The following is a 25277-nucleotide window of genomic DNA, read 5'->3' on the forward strand; positions in this document are numbered from 1 at the left end:
TGAGCTGAATGGCCTCCTTTCTGGCCGTAAGCTTCTAGGGTTCTAAATAATAATGAACACGTGACCCTGAAATAATGAAAATAGTTTAATATTTGTGACAGGTTACCTTTGAGCCCATATCTGAAATGTCCATCTTACAATCGGAGAGGTCTACTTCTGGATCCATGCTCCACTGAATGTTTTCTGATTTTCTCCCTGAAATTATCAATAATTTAAAATCAACAGGCACACCATCTCAGCCACCTCAAATAAAAAACACAGCTTATGTACTTGTGAGGATAGAGTGACAGATTACTTATTGTATCATAGCAAATCTAAGGGACTGGGTTGTATCTGCTCCCTCACAAAGGGGTGAAGGAGTAGGGTATAAGAGACAAAATTCAGAAGGTTCCATTATCTTGAGACGGGGGAGTAAAAGGGGAAAGAGCAGAAGTGGAAAAGAGGGACAGGGGAAGAACAGCCTGGAAGAGAAGGAAAGTGGCAAGAAAGGAACAGAGAGGGTAAAAGAGGAGAGGGAAGAGAAAGAAAGGGGAGAATGAAAGATGAAGGGAGAATGAAAGAGTGAGGGGGAGAAAGATAATGAAGAAACGGTCATTATGTTGCAGTTGCTGACTTGCATCATTACCAAATATGTTCTTTATACATAAATGTATTTGGTACTTTGCTTGGAAAAAGTTGAAGCTCCTGTTATCTGGTACTTAAATGGGTTTTCACATCATGGACAAAACAGCTAAGTAATCATTGGTACCAATATTGGTCAATGCTGGTTTGGCATTCATAACTGAAAATTGCTAGATGCTAAGGCTCTGAAGCCCACCCAAATCCTCACCCTCAGTGTTTCCAAAACAAAGCGTCTTTAAAGGTGCAGTAAGGTCTCTGCAATGGATTTCAGGATCAGTGAGGTATGAAAAGGACAGTGGCTAGGGTTTATGCTGAAAGTGTACATGTGGATGACAGGTGAAACTGAATTAGGCTTAGTTGGTCATCTCTTTCACAGCTGGATTGCCAGCCAGCGCTCAAAAGTCACACAAATAATGCCCACTTAGAAGGTATTAGAGGGCAACTTTTTCCATGGACTGTTAATACTTTCAGTAAAGGATGTGTGAAGAAATTTGGGAGATAAATTTAAAAAGACTGAATGGGGAAAACAGCCTGCTTCTACTCAGTTGTCAGTTTGACCTATGAACAAGAATGTTTCATTGAACTACATCCCAACAACTGGCATTTATACAATGCCTTTAATGTAGTAAAACATCCCAAGGCCTGGGGCAATTCAACCCTGGATAATATAGAGGTGAGGATTCCCTTCTAATTGCACAGAATTTACAGCTTTAAATGGGCCATTTGGCCCAACTGGTTTGTGCTGGTGCTTATGCTCTGCACGATAATAATAACTTTTGTTTATATAGTGATTTTAACGTAGTAAAATGTCCCAAGGCACTTCACAACAATGCTACAGACAAACAGATAAATTTGACACCGAGCCACAGAAGAAATTAAGGCAGATGATCAAAAACTTGTTTAAAGAGGTATGTTTTAATGAGCGTCTTAAAGGAGGAAAGAGAGGTAGAGAGGCGTAGAGGTTTAGGGAGGAGGTTCCAGAGCTTAGGGCCCAGGTAGCTGAAGGCATGGCCACCGAAGGTTGAGCAGTTCTAATGAGGGATGTTCAAGAGGCCAGAATTTGAGGAGTGCAGACATCTTGTGGGATTATGAGGCTGAAAAAGATTAGAGATAGGGAGGGTCAAATCCATGGAGTGATTTGTAAACAAGGATGAGAATTTTGAAATCGAGGCATTGTTTAACTGGGAGCCAATGTAGCCAGCTCCCACCCTACTTCATCTCACTCAAACCAAAAGAGCTTATCTGATCATTATCACATTGCTGTTTGTGGGAGTTGCTGTGCGCAAATTGGCTGCCGCGTTTCCTACATTACAACAGTAGCTACATTCCAAAGGTATTAAATTGGCAGTAAAGCACTTTGAGACATCTGGTGGTCATGAAAGACGCTATATAAATGCAAGTCAGTCTTTCTTTCTATTTGCATATCCTTCCTCCCTCATGTACTTATCTAGCTTCCCCGTAAATGTATCTATGCCATTCACCTCAACTAGCAGTAGTACTAATTTACTACACTTCATGTGAATTTTGAAATAGCCTCTCCAAGTGAATGGAGTACTCAGTCACAAATATAGCCAGTTGGTACATACATAATCCACAAGTTATCAATATTCTAAACCAGAGAGGAATTATGGTGCATTACAGAAGTTCAACTTTCAGTTCAATCATTTGAATGCTACTGAACAATTGGAAAATTAACTTACCATCTTTATCATCATTTATACACTTTGCAATAGTTGCACAGGGGTTTGGGTTTGGTTGAAGCACCGAGGTGGGCTCTGATTCTTTGGATACGGTATTTGAATTTTTCCTCGCTGGAACTTTGACTTCAATATCCTGAGGCAAGAATATGAAATAATTTTAAGTAATGAATAAGGCAATATAAATCTTTAATAAGACATGGAAGTCAATTAATTTCATGATATAATGGTAATCTAGCCAGGGAGATGGAATGAAAGTACCTTCACACCATCAGTTGTAAAGGTCCAACATAAAATTAGTTTAGGTCGACTCACAGTTTATTTGGGGGTGTGACCCATAGCATAAAACTGCAAAACACCTATGCAGTTCTTGCCTAGATTCAATTAACCTCCCCAGCTACCACCTCTGACTGACCCAAGGTATGAAACCTTGATGTGCTGTTTGATCCCAAGATCAACCTCCCCACATATTTAGTCAGTCACTTAAATGAATGTCATTTTTTACCATCACCTGTCTCCACCTTACATCTTCCCCGATGTTGCCAAAACCCTAATCCAAGCCTTTACCACATCAAAACTAGATTTTTTTCCAATGCCCTCTTTGCTAATTTTCCCACGTCAACAAACTATAAACCATCAATAACATTGGAGGTCGTGTCCACACCTGCACCAGGATCTGTACTCCCATCAACCCAACCCTTGTTGGATTCCACTGGCTCCCTGTACCATAGAGAATCAACTTCAAGAGTCTCTCAAATACCTTTATGGGCTTGCCCTTACCATTACAATTTCCTACAACCAAATATCCCTGTATACATCTGGTATTCCTCTGTCACTCTGTTTCGTTATCAGTGCCTCCTTCAGCCATTTATTCCACAATTTTCTTTGCTGCCTCCATCCTTGCCTTCAAAGGACTCCAAAACAGTTCTCTTGCTCCCTCTTAACCTTTCTCTCCTTGAGTGTTGGTATTGGCTTAATGGTAGCACTCGCACAACCGCTGTCCCTTCGGAGTTTGAAGATTGTGATTGCAAGCCCCAGTACAGAAATTTGGGCAGACAATCTAGGCCAACACTGCAGTGCAGTACAGAGGGAATGTCCTCTTTTGGATGAGATGTAAAACCGAGGCCCTGTCTGCCCTCTCAGGTGGATGTAAAAGATCCCATGGTGCTTGGAGGAAATGCGAGGTTATACCAATCAGGAAAGGATAAACAGGCTGGATCTCTGATCTCTTGAAAAGAGAAGGCTGAGGGGGTGACCTAACAGAGGTCTTTAAAGTTATGAAAGGTTTTGATAGATACAGAGTGTTTCCACTTGGGCGGAAGAGCATAACTAGAGACCATCAATATAAGATAGTACCAACGATATAGGTAAAAAGCGGGATGAGGTCCTACAAGGTGAATTTAGGGAGCTAGGAGTTAAATTAAAAAGTAGGACCTCAAAAGGTAGTAATCTCAGGATTGCTACCAGTGCCACGTGTGAGTCAGAGTAGAAATAGCAGGATAGTTAAGATGAATGCGTGGCTTGAGGAATATTGCAAGAGGGAGAGATTCAAATTCCTGGAACATTGGAACCTGTTCTGAGGGAGGTGGGACCAGTACAAACCAGACGGTCTGCACCTGGGCAGGACTGGAATTGATGTGCTAGTGGGAGTGTTTGCTAGTGCTGTTGGGGAGGGGTTAAACTAATAGGGCAGGGGGATGAGAACCTATGCAGGGTGACAGAAGGAAGTAAAATGGGGACAGAAACAAAAGGTATAAGGGAGAAAAGTTAAAGTGGAGGGCAGAAAAATCAATGGCAAGAATCAAAAAGGGCCAAATTACAACATAATTCTAAAAGGACAAAGAGTGTTAAAAATCAAGCCTGAAGGCTCTATGTCTCAATGCGAGGAGCATTCGTAATAAGGTGGATGAATTAACTGCGCAGTAAGCTGTTAACGGATATGATATAATTGGGATTACAGAGACATGGCTCCAGGGTGACCAAGGCTGGTAACTCAATATTCCAAGGGTATTCAATATTCAGGAATGATAGACTGAAAGGAAAAGGAGGTGGGGTAGCGTTGCTGGTTAAAGAGATTAACGCAATAGTAAGGAAGAACATTAGCGTGGATGAGGTGGAATCTGTATGGGTAGAGTTGCGGAACACCAAAGGGCAGCAGAAAACGCTAGTGGAAGTTGTGTACAGACCACCAAACAGTAGTAGTGAGGTTGGGGATGGCATCAAACAGGAAATTAGGGATGCGTGCAATAAAGGTACCAAGCAGTTATCATGGGTGACTTTAATCTACATTTGAATTGGGCTAAACAAACTGATAGCAATACGGTGGTGGAGGATTTCCTGGATTGTATACAGGATGGTTTTCTAGACCAATATGTCGAGGAACCAACTAGAGAGCTGGCCATCCTAGACTGGGTGTTGTGTAATGAGTGAGGATTAATTAGCAATTTTGTTGTGCGAGGCCCTTTGGAGACAAGTGACCATAATATGGTAGAATTCTTCATTAAGATGGAGAGCGACACAGTTAATTCGGAGACTAGAGTCCTGAACTTAAAGAAAGGTATGAGACGTGAATTATCTAGGATAGACTGACGAATGATACATAAGGGTTGACGGAGGATAGGCAATGGCAGACATTTAAAGATCACATGGATGAACTTCAACAATTGTACATCCCTGTCTGGCGTAAAAATAAAATGGGGAAGGTGGCTCAACCGTGGCTTACAAGGGAAATTAGGAATAGTGTTAAATCCAAGGAAGAGGCATATAAATTGGCCAAAAAAGCAGCAAACCTGAGGACTGGGAGAAATTTAGAATTCAGCAGAGGAGGACAAAGGGTTTAGTTAGGAGGGGGAAAATAGAGTATGAGAGTAAGCTTGCAGGGAACATAAAAACTGACTGCAAAAGCTTCGACAGATACGTGAAGAGAAAAAAAGATTGGTGAAGATGAATGTAGGTCCCTTAGTCAGAATCAGGTGAATTTATAATGGGGAACAAAGAAATGGCAGACCAGTTGAACAAATACTTTGGTTCTGTCTTCATTAAGGAAGACACAAATAACCTTCCGGAAAAACTAGGGGAACGAGGGTCTCGCGAGAAGGAGGAACTAAAGGAAATCCTTATTAGTCAGCAAATTGTGTTAGGGAAATTGATGGGATTGAAGGTTGGTAAATCCCCAGGACTTGAGAGTCTGCATCCCAGAGTACTTAAGGAAGTGGCCCTAGAAATAGTGGATGCATTGGTGGTCATTTTCCAACATTTATAGACTCTGGATCAGTTCCTATGGACTGGAAGGTAGCTAATGTAACCCCACTTTTTAAAAAAGGAGGGAGAGAGAAAACAGGGAATTATAGACCGGTCAGCCTGACATCGGTGGTGGCAAAAATGTTGGAATCAATTATTAAAGATGTAATAGCAGCACATTTGGAAAGCAGTGACAGGATCGGTCCAAGTCAGCATGGATTTATTGAAGGGAAATCATGCTGGACAAATCTTCTAGAATTTTTTTTGAGGATGTAACTTGTAGAGTAGACAAGGGGGAACCAGTGAATGTGGTGCATTTAGACTTTCAAAAGGCTTTTGACAAGGTCCCACACAAGAGACTAGTGTGCAAAGTTAAAGCACATGGTATTGGGGGTAATGTACTGACGCAGATAGAGAATTAGTTGTCAGACAGGAAGCAAAGAGTAGGAATAAATGGGTTCTTTTCAGAATGGCAGGCAGTGACTAGTGGGGTACCGCAAGGTTCAGTGCTGGGACCCCAGCTATTAACAATATACATTAATGATTTAGACAAAGGAATTGAATGGAATATCTCCAAGTTTGCAGATGACACCAAGGTGGGTGGCAGTGTGAGCTGTGAGGAGGATGCCAAGAGGCTGCAGGGTGACTTGGACAGGTTAGGTGAGTGGGCAAATACATGGCAGATGCGGTATAATGTAGATAAATGTGAGGTTATCCACTTTGGTGGTAAAAACAGGAAGTCATTTTATTATCTGAATGGTGGCAGATTAGGAAAAGGGGAGGTGCAACGAGACCTGGGTGTCATGGTACATCAGTCATTGAAAGTTGGCATATAGGTACAGCAGACAGTGAAGAAGGCAAATGGCATGTTGGCCTTCATAGCGAGAGGATTTGAGTATAGGAGCAGGGAGGTCTTACTACAGTTGTACAGGGCCTTGGTGAGGCCACACCTTGAATATTGTGTACAGTTTTGGTCTCCTAATCTGAGGAAGGACATTCTTGCTATTGAGGGAGTGCAGCGAAGTTTCACCAGACTGATTCCCGGGATGACAGGACTGACATATGAAGAAAGACTGGATCAACTAGGCTTATATTCAATGGAATTTAGAAGAATGAGGGGATCTCATGGAAACATACAAAATTCTGACGAGATTGGACAGGTTAGTTGCAGCAAGAATGTTCCCGATGTTGGGGAAGTCCAGAATCAGGGGTCACAGTCGAAGGATAAGCGGTAAGCCATTTAGGACCGAGATGAGGAGAAACTTCTTCACTCAAAGAGTTGTGAGCATGTGGAATTCTCTACCACAGAAAGTTGTTGAGGCCAGTTCATTAGATATATTCAAAAGGGAGCTGGATGTGGCCCCTACGGCTAAAGGGATGAAGGAGTATGGAAAGAAAGCAGGAATGGGGTAGAGAAGGTGCATGATCAGCCATGATCATATTGAATGGTGGTGCAGGCTCGAAGGGCCAAATGGCCTACACCTGCATCTATTTTCTATGTTTCTATGTTTCTAAGAAATCAAATAGGGAATTCAGAAGAAACTTCTTTACCCAAAGGGAGGTGAGAATGGGAACTCGCCATCACGGAGTGGTTGAAGCGAATAGTATAGATGCATTTAAGGGGAGGCTAAACAAGCATATGAGGGAGAAGGGAATAGAGAGTTATGCTGATAGATTTAGATGAGGAAAAACAGGAGGAAGCTCAAGTGGAGCATAAACACTAATAAAGACTGGTTGGGCTGAATGGCCTGTTTCTGTGCTATGCAATGCTGTGTAACTCTAGGCAGAGCAGAGAGATTCAGCCTGTGCCTTGGCCAACATTTATGCCTCTACCAAAAACAGATTTATTATCTGGCTATTTATTTAATTGCTAATTGTGGGATCTTGATCTGTGCACATTGGCTTCCGCACTCCCTACATTACAGTAATAACTACACTTCAAATGTATTTCATTGTCTGTGAGGTGCTTTGGGGCATTCTGGAGTCATACAGTTCTTTCTCTTTCTTTTTTCCTCCTGATCAATGTCACTTGATATCCACTACCTTGCGAAGATTTGAGACAATTTGTGTGCGTGACAAGCAATATAGAAATGTAAATTTGGGGCACGTAGTGCCTAGACTTAGATACTCTGGAACATAGTCCAGCTACAGAAAATTATGTTTACTACTTAGTCACCAAAGAAACTTCGTCAGACCTTGTTTCTATTTCTTAAGTACTCCAGATACTTGTCTAATAATAACTCCTTCTGACCAGAAGAGTGTGCCAGATAGTCCTTGACAAAATTTAGACTAGCATGTAAGACCTGCATCTTCCCTTGATAACGCAAACCTCCTGCCTTGCCCATACACTAACCTCAAAATGTTCCTCTGTTGCAAAGACAAAATCCAGCTGTTCTATAGAGTATTTCGCCTTCATTAGCCCCATTATATTTGGAGGATCTAACTAAACAGGTCCAATGTACCAGAGGTGTGCTGCACCTGTTAATGGAGCAGTGCAGTCAAATCTCTTAGCCCAGACCCCTCTTCCTGGTCAGGTCCATGCACTGGGAAGAGCTAAGGGAAGGCCTGCAGTTGCGCTCATGACAACCACATTTCAGGACTTCTGGCCGTTGCCCCAAAAACCTCCCGTGAAAGAAATAAAGGACATACCTTCAGCAAGGCTCTGTCTGTATAGTGCTCCCGGAATCCCTTTGGTCTGTTGAGGATGCCGGTGCAGAACCCACCAGCTTTTGGTGGTGCCACAACATTTGGACATTACATGGGCGAATGCAGTGAAACGTGAGGCAGGAGGGCTAGAACATCCCCATCTGCCTCGTTTGAATGCCAAAGCTGGCTTGGTGTCTATTAAAGGTGCAGACTGATATTCCCCAGATAATCCCAGGGCAGCTTAGTGTTGACACCACAACCTTTTCCTCAATACTGTGCTTCGAAACTAGGCATTCCTCAGGCGCAGTAAAGAGGAAAATCTCCACTAAGATACTATTAGTCGTGGGCACTGATGGAGTGAAAAGAAATATTGATGCCATAAATGTGTAATGCTTAGAACAAGCACAGTATTCCATTTACTGTATCAACCCACGTATTAAGTAGTCATAAATGTGTTAATTACAGTAGGAAGTTCTATAAAGTGGACAAGATATCATAGAAACATGGAAAATAGGTGCAGGAGTAGGCCATTCGGCCCTTCGAGCCTGCACCACCATTTAGTATGATCATGGCTGATCATGCACTTCAGTATCCCATTCCTGCTTTCTCTCATACCCCTTGATCCCTTTAGCCCCAAGGGTCACATCTAACTCCCTTTTGAATATATTTAATAAACTTGCCTCAACAACTTTGTGGTAGAGAATTCCACATGCTCACAATTCTCTGAGTGAAGAAGTTTCTCCTCATCTCGGTCCTAAATGGCTTACCCCTTATCATTAGACTGCGACCCCTGGTTCTGGACTTCCCCAACATCGAGAACATTCTTCCTGCAACTAACCTGTCCAATCCCGTCAGAATTTTATATGTTTCTATGAGATCCCCTCTCATTGAATATAAGCCTAGTCGATCCAGTCTTTCTTCATATGTCAGTCCTGTCATCCCAGGCATCAGTCTGGTGAACCTTTGCTGCACTCCCTCAATAGCAAAAATGTCCTTCCTCAGATTAGGAGACCAAAACTGTACACAATATTCAAGATGTAGCCTCACCAAGGCCCTGTACAACTGTAGTAAGACCTCCCTGCTCCTATACTCAAATCCTCTCGCTATGAAGGCCAACATGCCATTTGCCTTCTTCACTGTCTGCTGTACCTATATGCCAACTTTCAATGACTGATGTACCATTACACCCAGGTCTCGTTGCACCTCCCCTTTTCCTAATCTGCCACCATTCAGATAATAAAATGACTTCCTGTTTTTACCACCAAAGTGGATAACCTCACATTTATCTACATTATACGGCATCTGCCATGCATTTACCCATGCACCTAACCTGTCCAAGTCACCCTGCAGCCTCTTAGCATCCTCCTCGCAGCTCACACTGTCACCCAGTTTAGTGTCATCTACAAACTTGGAGATATTCCATTCAATTCCTTTGTCTAAATCATTAATGTATATTGTAAATAGCTGGGGTCCCAGCACTGAACCTTGCGGTACCCCACTAGTCACTGCCTGCCATTCTGAAAAGGACCTGTTTATTCCTACTCTTTGCTTCCTGACTGCCAACCAGTTCTCTATCCACGTCAATACATTACCCCCAATTCAATGTGCTTTAATTTTGCACACTAATCTCTTGTATGGGACCTTGTCAAAAGCCTTTTGAAAGTCTAAATACACCACATCCACCGGCTCCCACATCCACATACCCATAATCTACATAGATTTTTATTTTAAATTTCAGCACCTAAACTTTCCACCTTCAAATCTTCTTCTGTCCTCTGATCCCTCTAATTAAAGCATCTTGCTCTCCTCCATCCATTTTTATTCCTGGAGATCCCATTTCTACACCTGGGTTGGGGGAGCCTAAAAAGTACAACTGCCCTACTGCCAGGCCATCTTCACTGCCACCATCCAACAGTAGCCTGGTGGAGATGGTCCTGATGTTCTTCCGTGGGGGACACCTGGTTCACTCCCTGAAGCAAAGTGAAAGAGCAGGTGCTGAGCAGAGTGGGAGAACCAGGCCAGTATCTCTGGTGCCACTTTGTCACACAAAGGAGAGTAGAAATCTAGAATTCTCCCCCCACCCAAAAAAGGTTGTGGATGCTGGGACAATTGTAGCTTTCAGGATGGAGATCAATATATTTTTGTTAGGTAATGGATGAAGGGATATGGAACAAAGGCAGGTGAACAGAGTTGAGGTACAGATCAGCCATAATCTAATTGAATGGCAGAGCAGGCTCAAGGAACTGAATGGACTATTGATGCTCCATTGTATCCCAAGGTGCAATATCACTGCACTAACTATTTTCACATCATTTTCATATTAATCCATTATTCTTTAATGGAGAGAGACTACAGATTGCTGCAATTGCTCAAATTGAAAGCTAACTAAATTACATTAAACATACCTTCAGGTCACTAAAATGTTGTTCATTCTGAGCAAAGTTACTAGGTTGCTGCTGAGGATATCTGCAACTAGATAAATCTCCAGCCCCTCCATTTTTCTCATTTTTCACAACTTGACATATTTCACTACGTGATCTCCCAATGGTCTCTTGCAGATATGCATCATCCTGAGAATCCTTAGTAAATCCATTGTAGGCTCTTCTGAAATTTGTAGTCTTTAAACTTGGTTTCAGTGATTCCAGCAGGGTAACTTTAATTAGTTTATTACTCACTGCATCTTTCCCTTGGCATCTATCTTCTAACTGGCCACTAGAAACATGATCAGATAAGTCCAATGGCTTGTCAAGATTATCACTGTCCACGGAACCAGCTTTCTCTAATTTTGATGGAAGATTTTCTTTATTAAATGAAGGCTTTTCACAAACAGTGGCAGAATCCCTTCCGTCTTCCAATTTTTTCCTTTTTGCCAATCGATTAGATGTAGGCAGGCAGGCAGCGTTCCCAGCTGCATCAGACTTAATTTCAATGTGCTTTTTTGTAATCCTTTGTCCTCCCAGCTTGGATTGCTCAAGCAATTGGTTCATTTTGATCTGGGGATCAAAGGGTGAAATAAGAGCAACATTTTCAACATTTGGATTTTATATGTGAAAACGTTCACGCAATTCTAACCTTGAAAAAAATTCTTTATTTGATCAAAGATGATCTACTTACTTCTGGATCAGAGGAACCTTTAGCAGAAACTCCAAATACAGGCGAAGGACACAGAGAAACCCAGTTTCCATTTTTTTCATCGGCTTCTGCTGCACAAGGAAACCTAAAAGAAAATGTTAAACTTTAGTTGTCTTCTCTTAACAGAAGAGTAAATAACAATAATTTAAAAAAAAAATTGATAGGCATTAGTTTTAATAGTTCTGCTTTGGAGCAATATAAAACTCACAACTTATGTGACAGAAGAACCTGCATATACTTAGAAGGAATTAATTTATCAAATTTGATTTCTGTGGAGGTGGGGGAAGGAAGGATATATATCTCTATCTATTCACAAACCATAGTTCCTGTTGTCACAGCTCTTTGTCTTGTGTCTGTATTAATAGCCGAGATTTTCCAGCATTCAGCGGGCACAATTGGTGGCAGGTTGAGTGGGAAAGTGTTTTTTTTTTAACCTCCAGCGGATCGGGACCCCACTACCACACACCTTTACCAAATGTCGGGTCTGTAAGCGCCGAGCAGACCCGACACGCAGCGGCGGGGGAGCCAATTTAAATGACTAATGGCTTGTCTACAGCCATTTAACAATGGTTTTAAACAAACCTTTTGAATTTGACAGCTCGCTCATGGGTTTCACATTGTGGCTAGACCACGTCTCTGAAGCTGAGGCGGGAGGTCAGCGGCCACTGAATCAGCTGATGAGCTGACAGCTTCAAATGTCAAGTAAAAGCTCCCACCTTACAGAGATATCTTACCTCAGCACAAGCGCTTCCTCACTGCATTTCCACAACAAACTCACCATGCTGCAAGTCTTTACACAAGTCTCCATCCAGTCTGATCTCATTACCTCGCTCACGATTGACAGATCGCTTGTCAGCTTTACTTCAAATGTCAACTATTCCATCAGCAGGGGCGACAATTATACACTCTTACCTTGGTGCTCAGTATCCACCACAATCAGCCCTAGCAGCACCAACACCACCACCACCAGCCTACCCCGCAATCAACTGGTGCTGCTCAGGACAGAAGACATCAGTATCTGACCACATTGCTGCCTAGGAGGCCAGGGATGGCCTCACCATGGCCAGATTTACTTCACTTGACACCATACAATGCGCCACAACACCACCATTAAGCATCCTAATTATGCCCAAGCCATTCCTTTCACACTCATTACCATTCCAGGGGGTACCGTTACATTTTACCAGTGTCAGCTGTGGCTCAGTGGGTAGCACACTCGCCTCTGAGTCAGAAGGTTGTGGGTTCAAGTCACACTCCAGTGATTTGAGCACATAAATCTAGATTGACACTCCAGTGCAGTGCTGAGTGAGTGCTGCACTGTCAGAGGTCTTTCGGATGGGACGTTAAACCAAGGCCCCGTCTGCTCTCTCAGGTGGACGTAAAAGATCCCAGGTCACTATTTCGAAGAACAGGGGAGGTATCCCGGTGTCCTGGCTAATATTTATCCGCCAATCAACATAACAAAAACAGATCATCTGTTCATTATCACATTGCTGTTTGAAGGAGCTTGCTATGCGCAAATTGGCCGCGTTTCCCACATTACAACAGTGACTACACTTCAAAAAGTACTTCACTGGCTGTAAAGTGCTTTGAGACATCCAGTGGTCGTGAAAGGAGTTATATAAATGCAAGTCTTTCTTTTTCTTTTACCATTCACTGCAACTCACTAAGCCACTTTCAAAGGTGCACACAAATCTGTCCAAGAACAAAAAATGTTGAAAATATTTCAAGGTTTGACAGCACATTAACAGAAACTTTACATGGACATTGCAATAAACACCCAAGTGGTTACCCTTGTGTGTTGTTGGTATGATTATACTAGGATGAGGGTGAGTGAGGGATTGGCTAGTGATGGGAATGTGATAATATAGATAGAGGGGGATGGGTGGAGGGCCACGGTATGTTGGCATAAGGATGTGCAGGAGCAGGGTAGGGAAAGCAGAGTGAAGTCAGTGGATGTAATGAGAGGCACAGCAGGATGAGGTTGAGTGTGGCTTTGTACGAACGTTTCGTGATCTACTAAGATCATTGAAACTTTTGCGGCACTGCACCACGTCGCCCGCCGAGGTCAGCGACATCGCGGCTAACATTTCTCATTCTCAAATACTATATCAACAGTTCCCATCCAATCTTGCAGTCAACTACCAGCATGCAGTTGCAGGCTCTTGCCACCAGGTAGTGCTGTGGAACAGGTTATAAAGTCTCCCAACTTGCCATCTCATTTTTTCTCCTTTCTGAACTGCAGACCGCTTTAACTTCATATACTCAAAAATTTTATAACAACAAATCTAAAATTTAACTATTGCATCACCTTCCTTATTTATCTGCTGCCAAGTCATGGCACTGTACCTACAAGCCAGGGCCTGTTCTGTCCTATTGACTGGACCTAACCTGCCTGTATTTTCTAGCCTCTCTAATAGCCTTAATTCCCTTCGTGCCAGCCCTACATAAGAAATTCTGCCTATCTTTGTTCCTGGCAATTCCAGATCTGCTGCAAAAAATAAAATTTTCTCTGAATCCACTCCCTACCTGCCCAACCCCACTCTTCCTAAAAATTGCCACTTGGCCTGCCTCCAGCCCCCACAGCAAAAAAATAATTAAACAAACAAATCCTTTCTCCCTTCCTGCCTGGCTCACACCAAAATAAATATTTTACTTAAATCTCCTACTCAGCCACATCTACTGGCAGCTCAAAAAATAATTTCCTGCCTGCCCTGCCTCACTCCCATCTGCCTGGCCCTGCCCTCAGACACTCTTCCCCTTGGCCCAGTTTCAAAATCTGACCTCGCTCACCTACATAGCCAGGCTGCCCTGCAGCCCTACTTTCTGAACGTGTACCTGCAAAAAACTAATTTGAGTCTCCAAAAAAATAACTTGCTTCTACCTCCAGTGATGTTTTTGTCACTTAGGCCTCCCCATGTCTCTGTTCTCAGGCCTCCCAGCTTTGTCTCTTTCCCATTCTCCTTCTGGCTCTGCTTCCAAGCCAGAAATGGCATAAACCCGGAGAATAGCAGCAGCAGCACAGATGGATTCATAAACAGTAGTTTCTTGCTTCAGCAGTCATTTATTGATTCACTGGTGTGCTCTGTGCCTGCTGCTGTATTCGTGTCTTCATTTGCTGGAGCCTACTCCTCTGTTAATTTTATGATTCATTTATCTAATTCTCTTAATTTTTTGATACATTGCTTCCTGCCTCTGTATTAGTCTATTAATTTACTGCTTTATTAATGCACTGGTATGCCCACTGTTCTATTATTGATTCGTAGGTTGCTAGTGCTCTATTAATTCCATAATATGATAGAATTTTATATTGAGTTTGAAAATGATTTAATTGAATCCCAAACTGGGGTCTTAAATCTAAACAAAGCAAACTACGTTGGTATGAGGGGCGAGTTGACTCAGGTAGATTGGGAAACTACATTATGAGAGTAAACTAGCAAGAGACATAAAAACAGACTGTATGACGGTAGACAAGCAACGGATAGCACAAAAACCATACTGGAAAAGTGGTCCAACTGTGGTTAACAAGAGAAGTTAAAAATAGTATTAGATCAAAGGAAGAGCTTATAATGTTGCCAAAAAGAGTAGTAAGCCTGAGGATTGGGAGGATTTTAGAATTCAAAAAGGAGGACCAAGAAATTGATAACGAAAGGGAAAATAGAATGAGAGTAAACTAGCAAGAAACATAAAAACAGACTGTAAAAGCTTCTATAGGTATGTAAAAAGGAAAAGATTAGCGAAAGTAAATGTGGGACACTTACAGGCTGAGACAGGAGAAATTATAATGGGGAATAAGGAAATGGCAGAGACATTAAACAAATACTTTGTGTCCGTTTTCACAGAAGAAGACGCAAAAAACTTGCCGGAAATAGTGGAGAGCCAAGGGTCTAGTGAGAATGAAGAACTGAAAGAAATTAGTATTAGTAAAAAAAAAAGATATTGGAGAAATTAATGGGCCTGAAAGCTGATAAATCTCCTGCACTTGATGTCCTACATCCTAGGATTTTGAAAGAGGTGGCTGCAGAAATTGTGGATGTGTTGGTTGTCATCTTTCAAAATTCCATAGATTCTATAACAGTTCCTGCAGATTGGAAGGTAGCAAATGTAACCCCACTATTTAAGAAAGGAGGGAGAAAGAAAATGGGGAACTACAGACCAGTTAGCCTGACATCAGTAGTAGGGAAAATACTAGAATGTATTATTAAGGACATGGTTGTAACAAACAGAATAGATAAGGGAGAACCAGTGGTTGTGGTGTATTTGGATTTTCAGAAGGCATTTGATAAGATGCCACTCAGGTTTATTAAACAAATTTAGGGCTCATGGGATTGCGATAATATACTAGCATGGATTGAGGGTGGGTTAACAAACAGCAAACAGAGTAGGAATAAACGGGTCATTTTCGGGTTGGCAGGCTGTAACTAGTGGGGTACCGCAAGGATCGGTGCTTGGGCCTCAGCTATTCACAATATATATCAATGATTTGGATGAGGGGACCAAATGTAATATATCCATGTTTGCTGATGATACAAAGCTAGGTGGGAATGTAAGTTGTAAGGAGGATGCAAAGAGGCTTAAAGGGGATATAGACAGGCTAAGTGAATAGGAAAGAACGTGGCAAATGGAATATAATGTGGAGAAATGTGAAGTTATCTACTTTGGTAGGAAAATTAGAAAAGCAGAGTATTTTTTTTATATAAAGGTGAGCGATTGGGAAATGTTGGTGTTCAGAGGGACCTGGGTGCCCTTGTACTTGAATCACTGAAAGTTAACATGCAGGTACAGCAAGCAATTAAGAAAGCAAATGGTATGTTGGCCTTTATTACAAGAGGATTTGAGTACAAGACGTCTTACTGCAATTATATAGGGCTCTGGTGTGACAGCACCTGGAGTACGGTGTATAGTTTTGGTCTCCTTACCTAAGGAGGCATATACTTGCCATAGGCGGAGTGCAACGAAGGTTCACCAGACTGATTCCTGAGATGGGGGATTGTCCTATGAGGAGAGATTGAGAAGACTAGGCCTGTATTCTCTAGAATTTAGAAGAATGATAGGTGATCTCATTGAAACATACAAAATTCTTACAAGACTTGTCAGGGTAGATGGAGGGAGGATGTTTCCCCCTGGCTGGGGAGTCTAGAACCAGGGATCACAGTCTCAGAATAAGGTATTTTGGACTGAGATGAGGGCAAACTTCTTCACTCAGAGGGTTGTGAATTTTTGGAATTCTCTATTCCAGAGGGCTGTGGAAGCTTAGTCAATGAGTATATTCAAGACAGAGATCGATAGATTTTTGGATATTAAGAGAATCAAGGGTTATGGGGATAGTGTGCGAAAGTGGAGTTGAGGTAGATGATCAGCCATGATCTCACTGAATGGCACATCAGGCTCGAGGGGCCAAATGGTCTACTCCTGCTCCTATTTCTTATGTTTATATGTTCTAATTCATTAATCCACTGGTGCCTGCCATTAATGTATTGATTCTCAGGTCTGTTGCTCCAATGATTCATCAAATCAGTGGTGCACACATCTGCATCAACTTACTGATTTGCTGGTGTCTGCTACACTATGAATTTATTGATTCAGTGGGGCCTGTGCTATTATTTATTAATAACAAGTGCCTGCTTAACCGTACTGCAATATTCATCAATAACCTTTTGTTGTTGTGAGTGAGTGAGTGCTCATATTTGTGATTTGTGTGGATTAAGTTTGCGATTGTACAGTGAATTGGCAAACAAAAGAAACAATACATTTTGTTGTAATTTAAATTGTCCAGTTAATTCTGTTAATTTTTTAAACTTCCATGTTATAATGGCAGCTTTTGTTGGCCACTGTTTTACAGTATTGTGTCATCACATTGTTGGGAGCATCAAGATAAAATGTTCAAAATTGTACAGATCTTGATTCCCATTAGACAACCATAAGAGATCAACTAGTATACTCACACATTGTACATATAAAGACAATACTGCATTGTTAAAATACATATGTTCTTACTAACCAATTAATATATACCCAATAGCTTACATCATAAATATAGAATTATGGAACTTGAAACTGCAAATAGGATTTGAGTGTGAAAAGTGAAGTATTTGCATTGCCAATAAAGTACTTTTCTTTCATTTTTGTTCTGGAACACAAACCCTTCTTGCCGTGCCTCAGTTGGTTACATTGTTCAAACATTCAAGTTGACACTCTAAACTTGTGTTGGGTTTGGAGGATGCAACCATATATTCTAACACACTAGTTCGTAATATGAACTTTACCACTCAACATTCTAAGAAAAATCTAATTACATGCTAGAATTAACATGCAACATACCCAGGGTCACTGTCCTTTAAATGCTCCGAATTTGCTGTCTGACTGACATCCTTCTTCAACATATTATATGGAATTTGTGAGATCATCGTGTGGTCTCGACATGAATTCAGTAGACTTTGTGAGTCCTATGGCAGAACATAAGAACATAACATAAGAATTAGGTACAGAAGTAGGCCATCTAGCCCCTCGAGCCTGCTCCGCCATTCAACAAGATCATGGCTGATCTGGCCGTGGACTCAGCTCCACTTACCCGCCCGCTCCCCGTAACCCTTAATTCCCTTATTAGTTAAAAATCTATCTATCTGTGACTTGAATACATTCAATGAGCTTGCCTCAACTGCTTCCTTGGGCAGAGAATTCCACAGATTCACAACCCCCTGGGAGAAGAAATTCCTTCTCAACTCGGTTTTAAATTGACCCCCCCGTATTTTGAGGCTGTGCCCCCTAGTTCTAGTCTCCCCGACCAGTGGAAACAACCTCTCTGCCTCTATCTTTCTATCCCTTTCATTATTTTAAATGTATCTATAAGATCACCCCTCATCCTTCTGAACTCCAACGAGTAAAGATCCAGTCTACTCAATCTATCATCATAAGGTAACCCCCTCATCTCCGGAATCAACCTAGTGAATCGTCTCTGTACCCCCTCCAAAGCCAGTATATCCTTCCTTAAGTAAGGCGGCCAAAACTGCACGCTGTACTCTAGGTACGGCCTCACCAATACCCTATACAGTTGCAGAAGGACCTCCCTGCTTTTGTACTCCATCCCTCTCGCAATGAAGGCCAACATTCCATTCGCCTTCCTGATTACCTGCTGCACCTGCAAACTAACTTTTTGGGATTCATGCACAAGGACCCCCAGGTCCCGCTGCACCGCAGCATGTTGTAATTTCTCCCCATTCAAATAGTATTCCCTTTTTTTGTTTTTTTTTTTCCCGCAAGGTGGATGACCTCACACTTTCCAACATTGTATTCCATCTGCCAAACCTTAGCCCATTCGCTTAACCTATCCAAATCTCTTTGCAGCCTCTCTGTGTCCTCTACACAACCCACTTTCCCAGTAATTTTTGTGTCATCTGCAAATGTTGTTACATTACACTCTGTCCCCTCTTCCAGGTCATCTATGTATATTGTAAACAGTTGTGGTCCCAGCACCGATCCCTGTGGCACACCACTAACCACCGATTTCCAATCCGAAAAGGACCCATTTATCCCGACTCTCTGCTTTCTGTTCGCCAGCCAATTCTCTATCCATGCTAATACTTTTTCAACGACTCTGCGTACCTTTATCTTCTGCAGTAACCTTTTGTGTGGCACCTTATCGAATGCCTTTTGAAAATCTAAATACACCACATCCATTGGTACACCTCTATCCACCATGCTCGTTATATCCTCAAAGAATTCCAGTAAATTAGTTAAACATGATTTCCCCTTCATGAATCCATGCTGCGTCTGCTTGATTGCACTATTCCTATCTAGATGTCCTGCTATTTCTTCCTTAATGATAGTTTCAAGCATTTTCCCCACTACAGATGTTAAACTAACCGGCCTATAGTTACCTGCCTTTTGTCTGCCCCCTTTTTTAAGCAGAGACGTTACATTAGCTGCTTTCCAATCCGCTGGTACCTCCCCAGAGTCCAGAGAATTTTGGTAGATTATAACGAATGCATCTGCTATAACTTCTGCCATCTCTTTTAATACCCTAGGATGCATTTCATCAGGGCCAGGGGACTTGTCTACCTTGAGTCCCATTAGCCTGTCCAGCACTACCCCCCTAGTGATAGTGATTATCTCCAGGTCCTCCCTTCCCACCTTCCTGTGACCAGCAATTTCTGGCATGGTTTCTGTGTCTTCCACTGTGAAGACCAAAGCAAAATAATTGTTTAAGGTCTCAGCCATTTCCACATTTCCCATTATTAAATCGCCCTTCTCATCTTCTAAGGGACCAACATTTACTTTAGTCACTCTTTTCCGTTTTATATATCTGCAAAAGCTTTTACTATCCGTTTTTATGTTTTGCGCAAGTTTACCTTCGTAATCTATCTTTCCTTTCTTTATTGCTTTCTTAGTCATTCTTTGCTGTCGTTTAAAATTTTCCAAATCTTCTATTTTCCCACGAACCTTGGCCACCTTATACGCATTGGTTTTTAATTTGATACTCTCCTTAATTTCCCTGGTTATCCACGGCTGGTTATCCCTTCTCTTTCATTGGAATATATTTTTGTTGAGCACTATGAAAGAGCTCCTTAAAAGTCCTCCACTGTTCCTCAATTGTGCCACCGTTTAGTCTGTGTTTCCAGTCTACTTTAGCCAACTCTGCCCTCATCCCACTGTAGTCCCCTTTGTTTAAGCATAGTATGCTCGTTTGAGACACTACTTCCTCACCCTCAATCTGTATTACAAATTCAACCATTCTGTGATCACTCATTCCAAGAGGATCTTTTACTAGGAGATCATTTATTATTCCTGTCTCATTACACAGGACCAGATCTAAGATAGCTTGCCGGCAGAATCAGAGGCCCAGTTTATCATGGATCTATTCCAAGACAATGGAACCAGATTTAACAGCATAGCTACTGATCCCCTGGAATCCGGCCTAAACAAGTGTCAGTGTAAAAACATTATTTCAAAAGGGGAAATATTTATATATTTTTGAAGCTAACATTTTCCCAGTAACTAAAAAAACAGATTTTTGGATTAAATTGTGTTCGTAGAGCCATGCAAATTTAAATAACTACAAACCCTACAGTTTAAATGGGGTATAGAATTCAAAAGTAGAGATGTTATGTTAAAACTTGTACAAGACCCTGGTCAGGCTGCACTTAAAAAGAGTACTATGCACAGTTCTGGCCTCCTTACGATAAAAAGGACATAAAAGCACTGGAGAAAATGCAAAAAAAGATTTACAAGGATGGTATCAGAACTGAAAGATTACAGCTATCAGGAAGATTGAACAGGTTGGGGCCTTTTTCTTTCGAAAAAAGACTTTGAACTAATCTGAAAGAGGTGTTTACAATTATGAAAAGGTTGGACAGGGTAAATGTGGAGAGAATGTTTACACTTGTTCGAGAATCCAAAACTAGGGGCATAAATACAAGATAATTACTAGTAAATCCAATAGGAGCATAAGGAGAAACTTCTTTACTCAGAATGGCTGGGAAATGGTTGAGGCAAATAGCTTAGATGCTTTCAAAAGGAAACTAGACAATTACATGAGAGAAAAGGGAATAGAAAGATATGCTGAAAAGCTGAGATGAGGTAGATAGAATGGGAGGAGACTCGTGTGGAGTATAAACACCAGCACAGACTAGTTGGGCCGAATGGCCTGTTTCTGTGTTGTATATTCTATGTAAATAAAGGTGATATCAGTAGTGTTTTATTTATTGAAAGATGGAAGTAAACACACTGGTCCTGAAATCTGTTACACCCTATAATGAAACAGCATTCTTAAAAAGGTTATGTTGCTCTGAAAACAGAAGGACAAGTAAGTTGCCTTTACACTGACACTTGTTTTGGCCGGATTCCAGGGGATCAGTAGCTATGCTGCTAAATCTGGTTCCATTGTCTTGGAATAGATCCATGATAAACTGGGCCTCTGATTCTGCCGGCAAGATAAGATAGTCGAGGTGAGAGAGCAATATTTACTAATGTAGATGTTAGGAATCAGCTAGTGGATGCCAGCTTCCTGGAATTTGATTTAAGTAGGCACCAGTATTAAAATATATTTATGTATGCATCACACCATGAATACTCAACATTGGCTATACAAACAACGTACATCTAAAATGGAGTACAAAGTTTCTAAGCAAACTATACGGATAACAAAAGTCTTTTCTCTAAGTGACAACCAACAATGTTTAGATCCAAGGAATTGTACTAACATTATATGCAACTCTTTGCTTGCCAAATTATGCAGTTTTAGCTGAGACATTGTTGGAGATTATATGGTGTTTATAATACAATACTAATTTAATGTGCAGCCACCAGCATAGCATCTTTTTATTTAGTATCTAATTTTATTGGACAATAAGTGTTATCAAATATTATTACAATAGGAGATGGATATTTTTTGTGGTCATCAAAGTGAGTGCTGTCATTGCTAGAAAATGGAAATGGGCACTCGGTGTTAATGGCTAGCACCACCAGACTCAAAAGTACGGATTCCACGATTCTGACCCAACAATATGCTTTGACTCCTAATTCTAGGTGAGCCTTTGCATTAGTGATCCCCCTCCTCCTATTTCCAACACCATCTGTCAAAAGACTTTGCTGAATTAAATTATCAATTTAATATTTTGTGCCAAACTGAATGGTCTTGTGTTTGTCGATATACACAAAAGGGTTGATACTGCTACGATGTTGCGTAAAACTCTTTCAATAGAGAGTTTTATGTGCAAGAGGGGGAATATAAAGAGGGGTGAAGGAAGTGTGCGTGGGTAGGATGGAAGAGTGTGAGATAGAGAGAGAACCGATGAGAGAGAGAGCGTGTGTATGTGAAAGTGTAAGTGTTAGCGAAGGAGAGCACAAAGGAGCGTATAAAAGAGAGAGATACCACATGTGCACAAGAAAAGGAGTGAGAATGGGAATACAAAAACATTCTCATCAATCTGAGTTGCATTCAAAGACAAGTCCTTGATGCGAAATGGCAGTGTGAAGGAAATAAATTGTGACCATGTGTGCAAATATATAGAATTTAAAAGAGAGCTGACATCTCATTAATGTTTCATACATTGTAATACATATATGTACTTTTCTATTGGGGAATAAAGATTATCTTGCATAACTGGTACTTGTATTTTTCAGTTTCAGTTAATCAGCCCTAGTTTTAAAATATTTGTTTAAATATTAAAATACTTACATGTTCCTCATGGATGCCAAGTCCTAAAGTTTCTGCTACAACGGCAGCTAGATTAATGCTATTTTTTTCTGCAGATAAATATTCTTTTAATTTCCGACTGGCTGGTAGATAAAAAGAGAAACAAATGAGGCATACAATAAAGCAGTTAGTTGTTGCTAAAATGTGTACAAGTGAATCATCAAAATATTAAAACTCATGGCACCATGTCATCATCATCATAGGCAGTGGTGGCACCATGTACACCTTACAGGGCAGATAAATTATATCCAAAGTTTAGTTACATCACACATTTGAAACTTTACACCAAGTTCAGCTTTGTATTACTTTTCTTGGATTCCCAAATAACTACACTAAAATAAGTTATTTTATTTTCCTTTGTCAAATGAAAATGAGATTTTATTGGAATGCCTTATTTACTAACGCTTGCACATATATTTGTAAGTACACTGGTGTTGCAGTTACAATGTTATTTTACTGTAAATTTTTTCTGATCTTGGGATGTGGGTGATGATTGTTATACAGCATTTATTATCCATTCCTAGATGCCTTGAAGGTGTAATATATATAGCTTCGCCTGTGGACTACTGTGGCACTGCAGCCAGTGCTGTGTACAAATAGAGAGGGAACAGGTCACCTGACTACAGTTCCGAAGTGTTCTGCCATCTTAAGGCTTGTGTGTGTTTGTGAGTTGTACTGAAGCTATAACAATGGCGATGAGAATGGGATAATCGGGGAAAAAAAGCTGCAATTTTTGTTGGTGGAGGATTCAGCCAACCGACAGAGACTTTGAGAGCTTCTCGGTTTTGATTAACAGCCACAAATCCAAGGTAAATTACAAGCACACTTGTCTGACTGCCAGAGTCCAGATAGCCGCGCCTATGGGAATAATAGGGTGCTTGGGGGAGTTTCAACGCGACCGTGAAAGTTTCGGAGAGTATGTGGAGCGGATAGAAATGTTTTTCACTGCAAATAATATCATCGAAGTCCCCAATGATGAAAATCATAACCGGGTGGTGTTGGAAAGACAACGGGCGATTTTCTTAACTGAAGCAGAGCCCGAGGTGTATGAAACCCTGAAAAATTTGCTTGTGCCTATCAAGCCAAAGGACACAAATCATAAGCAGGAACAGCACTACAGTCCTGAGCCCCTGGAAATTGCTGAAAGTTATTGTTTCGGAATACGAGATCAGTTAACCAAAGAAAATATCAGTGAGGACATTGTAGTATTAAAAAAGCTATCTATTCACTGTAATTTCGGAAACTTTCAAGACCGAGCATTGCGTGACCGCTTTGTTTGTGGGATGAAAAATGATGCGATCAGAAGAAAGTTATTGACAACTCCTAACTTGACTTTTGATTTAGCTTGTCAGACAGATATGTCAATGAACATGGCCGACCAATATTCCCGAGAATTTCATACTATTTCTAGTCGTCAGACAACCGAGGCGAATCGCCTGCAGGTTAAAAGTAAAAGGCAGTTGGGCCCCAAGGTCTCAGCAACTGGCAATGGTAACAGAGCATTGAAGTCCTGCCTGGACAACACATTGCTCAAAGTTGTCCATATGTGAAGGCAGAGTGTTTCATCTGCAGGAAAACTGGGCATCTTGCGAAGGCATGCCGACTGAAGAGTAAACCAGCTTTCAAAGCTATAAGTAGAAATCCCCAGAGACTGCATAGCATGGAAGAAAAACAGCCCGAGGAGGTTTTAGATCTACACATCATCAGGAGCACGAGGTTGACTAACAGCGATTCAAAAAGTATCATCCACACAGATGTTGCAGGAACCAAGATACCCATGGAAATCGACACTGGTGCATCCATGAGTGTAGTACCAGAGTCGCTATACCTCGACAAATTGCGTGATTTCCCATTGGCAAAATCCAAGATAGAGCTGCAAGGCTACTCAGGAGAGAACATTCCTGTGGTAGGTTGTATCACCGTACCGGTGAAATACAAGGATCAATTTCAGAGCTTGCCTCTATTAGTAGTGGCAGGAGACAAGCCTGCCTTACTAGGAAGAAATTGGTTGGGAACACTGAAGCTGGATTGGAGTGAAACTTTGTGTGTTGAAACGAGGTTTGCATCAAAGGATGATGTCATCAAGAATTAGCCAAAGGTGTTCTGCGAAACAGGCAGTCCAATCCAAGTTCAAGGCGAGTGTCAGGGTACAGAAGGACGCTAGATCGGTTTACTGCAAGCCACGTTATATGCACTCAAGGAGAAAGTTGAGCAAGAACTCAAAAGACTAGAGACTGAAAACATTATTTCTAAGATAGATCTATGTAACTGGGCAACACCCATTGTTGTTGTATCTAAGTCTGATGGTAAGGTAAGATTGTGTGGTGATTTAAAAAGTAACCGTAAACCAAGTTCTAGAGGGTAATCTCCCCAATACATTGCAAAATGTAGAAGATTTGTTCACAACACTGACAGGTGGTCAGATCTTCTCAAAATTGGATCGTACGAATGCCTACTTACAACATGAACAAGAGGAGTCCAAGTCATGCTTGACTATAAATACTCATCTAGGAAAATGTTGGAGTCCATTATTAAAGAAGCAGTAGCAGGACATTTGGAAAAGCAAAAGTCAATCAGGCAGAGTCAGCATGGATTTATGAAGGGGAAGTCATGTTTGACAAATTTGCTGGAATGTTTTGAGGATGTAACGAACAGGGTGGATAAAGGGGAACCAGTGGATGTGGTGTATTTGAACTTCCAAAAGGCATTTGACAAGGTGTCACATAAAAGGTTACTACATAAGATAA

The 25277-nt window shown here is 41.3% G+C and overlaps 1 protein-coding gene across 2 annotated transcripts in view; it reads right to left on the reverse strand.

Annotated features, from left to right (window-relative positions):
• rbbp8 (retinoblastoma binding protein 8) overlaps positions 1-25277 on the reverse strand; it is a 290628-nt gene that overhangs the window by 36331 nt on the left and 229020 nt on the right. For both annotated transcript variants that reach the window (XM_070875006.1, XM_070875014.1), the window contains 6 exons: positions 22513-22613; positions 17658-17782; positions 11319-11421; positions 10610-11197; positions 2322-2454; positions 107-195 (listed from right to left, as the gene is read on the reverse strand). In XM_070875006.1, coding sequence (XP_070731107.1) covers positions 107-195; positions 2322-2454; positions 10610-11197; positions 11319-11421; positions 17658-17782; positions 22513-22613 — 1139 coding nt within the window. The remainder of the gene's footprint in view (positions 1-106; positions 196-2321; positions 2455-10609; positions 11198-11318; positions 11422-17657; positions 17783-22512; positions 22614-25277) is intronic.

Source organism: Pristiophorus japonicus, chromosome 1, assembly GCF_044704955.1.
Source record: "Pristiophorus japonicus isolate sPriJap1 chromosome 1, sPriJap1.hap1, whole genome shotgun sequence".
NCBI classification, from domain to species: Eukaryota; Metazoa; Chordata; class Chondrichthyes; family Pristiophoridae; genus Pristiophorus; species Pristiophorus japonicus.